At 45.7% G+C, this 8,939-nt stretch overlaps 1 protein-coding gene across 1 annotated transcript; it reads left to right on the plus strand.

The window, feature by feature from the left end:
* The first annotated feature begins 4,035 nt into the window (after nucleotides 1-4,035).
* On the plus strand, nucleotides 4,036-5,232 carry LOC138998539 (zinc finger protein 211-like). The gene has a single exon (XM_070400697.1). The coding sequence runs from the start codon at nucleotides 4,036-4,038 to the stop codon at nucleotides 5,230-5,232; it is 1,197 nt and encodes a 398-aa protein (XP_070256798.1).
* Nucleotides 5,233-8,939: the final 3,707 nt, after the last annotated feature.

Consider the following 8,939-nt stretch of genomic DNA (forward strand, 5'->3'; position numbering starts at 1 on the left):
GTGGGCAAGGCCTTTAAAAGATGAGTGGACCTGAAATTAATTGGAGGCCAAAGAGTAATTCAAACAAGATGAGATTGGGTTGGTACATATTTATTTCTCTAAACCCTCTCCAGGCTATTGTTGTGTCCCTCAATGTGACCTGGCTGATGGAATAACAGTCACTCTTGTGCATTAGCTTAGTGGCTTGAATGGTCATCTGTGAGACTCACTAAGCATGTGTAGAGGGCTAGCGCAGCTGGGACTGAATAACAATTAAGTGGAGAGATGTTGTCTGTGACTGGTGAAGGGACATCAAGTGCAGCACCACGGGAGGTGGGCTCTGGGTATCTGAAATCTGACTGTTGGTCTTCATAGTTTAGATTGCAGGAAAAAATAGTCATGGAGAGAAGCCTTCATAGCAGGACTCAAGGCTGCCTCTATGAATGTGGGGCAGTACTTGATCCTGTTTGAATTTAGCAAGCATTCTCTGGACCACACATGCTGAGTAGTAAGTAAGAGGGTGAGCAGATGACTATGGAGGCCGGGACTGTAGGAGTGCAGGTGTGAGAGAGGTGTGGAAGACAGAGTGATGTGCACTTGGAGAGGGAATGTGACTTCATAGCCAGAGCACCCTGACATTGACATAAGAGTGAATGAAGGGAGAGTCCATTTCTGGTGGAGTCTGGATGATAAAACAAGGGTAATTTTAGGGTAATTGCCTGAAAAGAGGGGTGTTTGGGGCTATCTGCAAGATGTCATGTATGTACCTACCTGCCTTTTGTTGTGGGGGGTGACATACTGATGGTTACAAATAAGATAGTATTCATCAGTGTTCCCTGGGCTTGAAAATCTCCACGAGCCTGGGTAAGGGAGCAGGGTCAAAGAGAAATGGGTGATGGAGGTGGTAATCTGTAATTTTGGAAAATAAGGTAATTAGGAAACAACCCGTCTTCGCCACGGCAAATTTGTGTAACCTTTGTAGTTGTGCCTCTGGGAACGAAGCTGTGTGAGAGAAGTGTTTTTCAAAGAACTGTGTGCAGCAGGTAGTACAAAACAATGGCCTCAGCACTAACACTGACAGATGAGTGAATGAAAAGGGAGTCCATTTCTGATGGTGTCTTCATGACATGATATGGGAAATTTTAGGATAATTTCTAACAAGATGGGCTGATGTGGTGCTACATGCCATGTCCAGAGCTTAGGTGACATATATGTGCCCACTTGTCATTTCTAGTTGAGGGCTGACCCAGTGAACAATAGGAATGGGATAGCACACATCAGTGTCACCTGCACTTGAAAATCTCCACCAGCATGGGGAAGGGAGAACAGAGAAGGTTGAGAGAGAAATACATTACAGAGGTGGTGAACGAGAATTTTAGAAAAGAAGCTGGTTAGAAAACAACCTGTCCTTGTGATGGCTTATTCATGTCACTAGTGAAGATGTGCCTCTGGGAATGAAGCTGTGAGACAAGTGTGGATCCAAGAACTATGGGCAGCAGGTAATGCAAAGTGATGGCCTCAGCAAACTGGGATTGGAGTCGGAAGTGTAATGGGCATTACCATTTTGGTGTCTTAGAGGGACAATAGGAGGACAACATGGGTATTGCCTGACAAGACCAGTGTCAGGTCACTCACACTCCCTTTATGTGCAACATCTCTTCCTACCCTACGTTACTGACACCCACTGTTATTGAAAAGGGGCAGTGTGACTCACATTTGAGGATCGGAGCACAGGTATGTTCTAACTGCTCATCTGCCTTTATTGTTGTGGGAGATACAGCATCAATAGGAATATAAGGAGAGATTGACTTTGATGGGACCAAGGCCTGCTATCTTCTCTGATGTGGGGAGTAGAGGAAGCAGATGGATGTGCAGGGTGGGAAGTGTGATAAACTTGGCAGCTCAAGAGAGAATCTTATCATGGGATGTACTGTTTCCATTATGACAGGTAATGAACTTTGAGGACGTGGCCATTACCTTCTCTCAGGAGGAGTGGGAGATCCTTGATGAGGCTCAGAGACATCTGTACTGTGATGTGATGCTGGAAGTGTTTGCACTTGTATCATTCGTAGGTAAGACCTTCAACTCTCCTAGTGTCCTGAAGTGATGCCCACTCTTTATTTATTCTCCAGACATAGCACTCTCTCTCTCTCAAAGCCAGACCATGGGCTCTGCTCATTTCCCCCACTGTCTTGTCGAATGGGCTGTGGCTGCCAGTGCTGAGCTCTCAGAGAGCCCTGAGCAATAGACTCCATAAGCCTCCCTAACACCAGTTGCCTCAGAAACTGCAGGAAGTGTCAGGGTGTCAGCAGTCTTACAGACAGCTTAATGGGTCCCTCCTGCTCTTCCTCTCCCAGGGAGGGTGACTATATCCAGATCCATGGCCCCCACTTCTGCACCTTTCCTGTAGATGAGGACCTTGGTGAATGCCTGTGCCAGGTATCTTCTTTACTTACATGAACCAGGAGCTGTTCTTGTAAGACCCTCCTTCCATTGTTGTTTGTAATATTACCTTCTGTGAATATTATTGCAAACCGAATGATATGGGCAAGTGATGGCCACTCAACTCTGTTGTCTTTCATTGATTCTCAGAATATTTAGTTTGTAGATATTTCTAGAGAAGGAGGTGCAGGGAGAACCCTGGGTTTCTCCAGGGTGAATGTACAGGATGATCTCAGAGGATGAGTGTCAACCGGGGGGAGGTATGACATAAGGATGGTGTTCAGATTGTACCAGGAACCTGCTCCTGTCCAGTGGTGTTTGGTGCCGGTTCTAATGGCCACCCCTCATTTATACATTTCCCTTTCCATACTTGACCCTTTGCTGGCTTCTCATTCCATCAATGACTTCTTAGCTTTGGCTATCTTCGCCTTTGTGTCCTTTTTACATCACGTATTCCTCTGCACATCTCTTTCTGCAGTATACTACAACATGGACCTGTGCAAGTGTTATAAGGAGCACATACACTGAGTGGCCAGATTATTATGACCACCCCATCAGTACTTCATTGACACTTCCAAAATACTGAATATTGAAAACTTCCTAAGCAGATACTCTCAAAGTTTTATTATTATTATTATTTGCATAACTAATTCATTTCATTGTACTGATGGGGTGGTCATGATAATCTGGCCGGTCATAATAATCTGGCCACTCAGTGGACATGCTTAAATACCCCGAAAATACCAGCTGCTTGTTTATTGAGTTTTACTTGGAATGAGATGTAACCAACCTTCTGCACAGCTTACCCATGTCACCACCAGAGGAGATGTACTGAATGCTGCTGGCAGCAGGATGAGCTGGACAGTCTGCTTCTCTTCCATGTGGTGCTTGCCATGTTTTTGCTCTATTTCTCTTGAAGTCTCCTTTGTTTTGTGATCTTCAGTGGTCAAGTACTTCACAGTGGCCTCTTATTTTTTTTAAAATATATATTTTATTGATTTTTTACAGAGAGGAAGGGAGAGGGATAGAGAGTTAGAAACATTTATGTGAGAGAAACATCAATCAGCTGCTTCCTGCACACCTCCAACTGGGAATGTGACCACAACCCAGGTACATGCCCTTGACTAGAATCGAACCTGGGATCTTTCAGTCCGCAGGCCAACGCTCTATCCCCTGACACAGGGGCCTCTTATTAGTCCATCTTTCAGGTCTTTTATTTTCAGCCAGTTGCATGAAACCAATGTAGTATAAGCTACCCACGTTTATAATGGGACTTCCTCCTATCACCAAAGTCAACATTCATTTCTCATCATTTCTCTGTTTTCAGGTCCTTGGCATAAAATAGATGATGTGGAGGCCTATTCTGAGCTTAGTGTATCTGTAGGAGATTCTCACGTCAGGGCTTCCAAGACAGCTGCAGCCACCCAGAGGACCAATCTGTGTAAGCCGTGCTTCTCAGTGTTAAAAGATATTTTACACCTGAGTGAGTTACAAGTGGTTCACTTTGAGAAGAATGTGTTCTTAAGTGATGTGTGTGTGAGAGACTTGTGTTTCAGTGCAAACCCTCACCAGCAACAGAAGGATGCCAGTGGAGAGAAGCCCTGGAAAGAAGATATGGAGAGTGCCTTGCTCATGACGAGTTGCTGCTTCTACTTATCTGGGGTGCCTGAAGCCAATATGGAGGTTGGTGAAGACTCCCCAGCCATCTCAGGGCTTCTCCAGCACCAGGCCACTCTTAACACTGAGGAGCCACACAGTAACAATGAGATTTCACAGGAATTTCTCAGTGGAAAAAGGCGTCACCAGTGGGTAGTATGTGAAACAGCTGCCAGCCAGAAACAGAAAGTTGCTTATCAGAAAGGTCTCTGCTCTGGAGATATGATTGATGAGTATAATAAATGTGGGAAAGTGTGTAGACTAATATTTAACCACCCTCAACATGGGAGAGTTTACACTGAAGAAAAGCCCTATGAGTGTACTGATTGTGGGAAGGTCTTCAATGAAAGTACTGCTCTCATTAAACACAACAGAGTTCACATTAGAGAAAAGCAGTGTGAGTGTAGTGACTGTGGGAAGTCCTTCAGGAAAAGGTCTCACCTCACTATGCACCACAGAGTTCACACTGGAGAAAAGCCATATGAGTGTAGTGAATGTGGGAAGTCCTTTAGTCAAAGGTCTTCCCTCACTCTACACTACAGAGTTCACACTGGAGAAAAGCCATATGAGTGTAGGGAATGTGGGAAGCATTTCAGTGAAAGGGCTTCCCTCACTAAACACCACAGAGTTCACACTGGAGAAAAGCCATATGAGTGTTGTGAATGTGGGAAGTCCTTTAGTAAAAGGTCTTACCTCACTCTACACTACAGAGTTCACACTGGAGAAAAGCCATATGAGTGTAGGGAATGTGGGAAGCATTTCAGTCGAAGAGCTAACCTCACTAGACACCACAGAGTTCACACTGGAGAAAAGCCATATGAGTGTAGGGAATGTGGGAAGCATTTCAGTGAAAGGGCTTCCCTCACTGAACACCACAGAGTTCACACTGGAGAAAAGCCATATGAGTGTAGTGAATGTGGGAAGCATTTCAGTGAAAGGGCTTCCCTCACTGAACACCACAGAGTTCACACTGGAGAAAAGCCATATGAGTGTAGTGAATGTGGGAAGCATTTCAGTCGAAGAGCTAACCTCACTAGACACCACAGAGTTCACACTGGAGAAAAGCCATATGAGTGTAGTGAATGTGGCAAGTCCTTCAGTCAAAGGTCTCACCTCACTACACACCTCAGAGTTCACACTGGAGAAAAGCCTTAAATGTGCAGGGAATGTTTTATTTTTCTCACTTATAAGAACACTTACGGGGCTCTATAGGACCATTCCCATGAATGTAAACCCCTTTTATGGGAACATACATGCTGCTAGATTCCTCATAAACTTGAGGTACAAGTAACACTTGAAGGAGCTGCATTGTACTTGTTAACATGCCTAGACCTACAACCCAAATGATGTCACTGTGAGTGTTTATCGCTGAAGAGATTTCACCTCTAACACCTGGCTCACCTGAGGAGTGTGCATCGGTCACAGTCCCTGGGTGCTCAGGGGAATGGATTCTGTGTTCTCACTTCTGCTTGAGGGAATTTGGCAGTATCTTCATTCATTTCTCTATGACTAGAAAATGGACCTGACCCAGGATTTCTTCAGAGCACCCCTTCTCAGCTAGGAAGTGCTACCTCTTTCAGGGACATAGTGGAACTCACATTGTGCTTTGATACATTTTGGGGGTTTCTTATTCACTAACCTGCAATGTCCGTGCTCTCCTCTGCTCTGGTTTATGATCTTCTTTTAAAGGTGTTTTTATATTTGTGTTGTTATTCACTAGTGTATTATTTTCAATACCAACATCTCTAAACCTACTTTTGCCACACTCTGTATTTACCTCCAGTCATTTTGTAATATTTCTGCTTCCCCAACCCTCCGTGCAGACATTGATTTACCTTCCTTTACAATAGAGTAGTTCATATTGTTCATAATTTTATTGGCACTATAAGGTGAATTCTCTTTAACAAACACTGGCTTCCTTCATGCTACACAGATAGTTTGAGATTCAACACAAACATTTATATAAATAGTGAATTTTTTATTTCTAGAAAATATTGTATTCTATGGATAATCACTTTAACTATTGAGCTGCCTATGATTTCAGTTATTTCTACTTTTGTTGTTTTGTAAATAAAACAGTTTGGACTATTGTATTCCATTCTTTCTACGGGTGTATGTCGTACTTATCAAACTGTTCCAGTGTCAGTGAATGTGGTACATTTCAACATATGGAACTGTGACCTAAAATGGTCAATCACTTATGAGTGTACTGTTAACTCACTTTTGTTTTAACTCCATTTCCATAAAAATGTTTGATGGTGATCATTTCTTCATGCATTTCTTTCGCTGTCTTTACCTTCTTTGTTAAAATGTCTGCTCAGGATTTTTTGTTTACTTTTAAAGTTAATTTATTATTCTATTCTAACCAATAGAAGGGCAGTGCAGCCTCTACGACATATGTTTGAGTTTCACTCATTCTTCAGTGACTCGACTGACTTCTTGGCTATATGAAATTCTTGGTTTTTGAATTCTATAAACAAAATAGTTTTTCTCAATTTTTACCCTATGTACGATTTATAGCCCACTTGCACCATACACTTATAAATTTAATCAGCATTGTTAACTTTCTCCGCCAGTGTGCTTTAAGTCTAAGCATTTAATGATGCATTAAATGAAGTCTAGGTTCGTAGTAGTTGAAAGTTTCCCTGGTGTAGATACTCATCATCACCACGTTCAAACTGCCAAAATGATGGCATTGAACATGGACATAAGATATTTCAGTAGTACATCATTATATTTTACTAGAGACTGGGTGCATGGACTGTGCACATTGAAAGGAAATTAATTAGAAAGTGACCAGTGGGGTGGGACTGGCTGAGAGGGGTCCCCCACACCCTAGTGCCAACCTCCCCCAATCCCTCTCCCAGTAGGCCGCACCTGGGGCAGCGCCTTGGCTTCAAGGGTGTCTGTGGAGTGAGTGGGCTCCCTCTGGCAGGTGAGGTCCCTCAGCCTGGCCTTCAGGGAATCGGGCCAAAACCGGCTCTCCGATATCTGCCGAGGGGTCCTGGATGATGAGAAGGCAGTTCTCAGGTGATGCAACCCAGAATCAGGCTCCCTCCTTTCTGGCTCCAGGATGGTCATCCGAGAATCGCCGTTGCCTTCCATCACTATCTCTGCGCACACTGGTGCTGAGGTCACTCCCAGACCTGCCGAGACACAAGTGAGGTCTGAACTTTATAGGCCCCACAGCCTTACACAGTGGGCTCTGGGCTCTGCCACTCAGTGGTGGGAAGACAGACTGGGAAGCTTGTCCAGTAGGGGCAGCACATCCATCCCCAGTGTCATGTGAAGTCTGGGGGGAGAAAGGAACTGCATGTGAACAGGCACAAGGGTCAAGTGCAAGAGGCCAGGGCAGTAGAGCCCCAGCCTGCAGACCCACCACACCCTGCACTTTAGTGCAAAGTACAAGCTCTTTTTTGCAATAGTAACAATTGTAGATTTGACTTTGAAGAAAAAATAACTCACAATACATTAGAAATTTCAATTTTGGTTTGTCACATCTTCAATAGATGTTAGCTGAACCCATTGTGGTAATCATTTCACAATGTAGGTCAATCAAACCATCGTTCTGTCTGCCTTAAACTTATACAGTGGTGTATATTGATTATTTCTCAATAAAGCTGGGAAAAATAAACAGTGCCTTAATAAATGGGAAAAAAGTGGTTATAGATGCAGTGGAGTGAATACACCATAACTAAGAGAAAACAAGTCAGAATACACACATAACAAATAGTATCATCTTGTCTTGGAGGCGTGCTCAGTGGTTGAGCATTGATCTATGAACCAGGAGGTCATGCATGGAGTCCCTGTCAGGGTACATGCCCTGGTTGTGGGCTCCATCCCCAGTAGGGGGCATGTAGGATGCAGCTGATGAATGATTCTTTTCATGTTACTACCTCTCTCACCCTCTCCTTTCTTCTCTGAAGCCAATAGAACATATATTAATATAAGTCAATTAATAGTATCACCTCAAAAAGGTATCTGAATATATAAATGTACGAAAGATAAAAGGAAATCCTTTGAATTGTTGCCAGTGGTTAACCTTGGATAGTGGAAAGAAGTGATTTCTTTTACTTTATACTATTCTTTTTAAATTTCTACTAATAATCCTATATATTTTGATAATGAGAAAAAATCTTGTAAAAAACATTTCAGTAACTTTTTTTGGGTGTAAAATGCATTTTGCATCCATGTTCAGTGACCATCCACTTAACTTTGAGAAAGTTCAAATGTGCTTTGGGTTGTGAAATACCTTTAAAATGCATTCTTGGTCTATGGTTCTCCAGGGCGCGGGCCGGGTCGCCTGGATCCGCGCTCCCTGCCTCTCAGCGGGCGGCCGCCCCACGGGCTCCCCTCAGTCCCCGGCCTCAGGGTGGGCGCGGCCAGGCCGCCGGGGCGCTTCTTTCGGGGGTCGGAGCCGCGACGTGTCGGGCGCCGCGGGGCTCCCGGCGGGGAGAGCGCGAACCTCCTCCCCGGCGGTTCCCCGCAGCGCGGCCGGCGAGCGGGCGATGGGAGGGCGGCCGGGCGCCCGGGGCGGGCATGTTCGGCGGGGCGTCCGCGGCGCCCCCGCCCCAGCGCCCCCTCCGCGCCGCCGCCCCGGGATCAAAGCGGCGGCCGCGCTTCCGGACCTGAGCCCCGCGCTCCCGCCGTCCGCCCGCCCGCGCGCCCGGGCGGCGAGGACACGGCGCTGGCGGGGGCCGCGGGCGCCGGGCGGGCCGTTTGCTGACCGTTTGCTGAGCGGAGAGCGGCCGCCGCCAGCATGGGCTGCGCAGCGAGCATCGCCAGGAACAAAACGCATATTGTGTCCCTGGACACCCGGGAGGCCGAGGACGCGCAGGGCCCCGCGGCGCTGCTGCCGCGCA

The sequence above is a fragment of the Myotis yumanensis genome, unplaced genomic scaffold, assembly GCF_028538775.1.
Source record: "Myotis yumanensis isolate MYYU_CA2020_CCGP unplaced genomic scaffold, mMyoYum1.0.hap1 SCAF_20, whole genome shotgun sequence".
NCBI classification, from domain to species: domain Eukaryota; kingdom Metazoa; phylum Chordata; class Mammalia; order Chiroptera; family Vespertilionidae; genus Myotis; species Myotis yumanensis.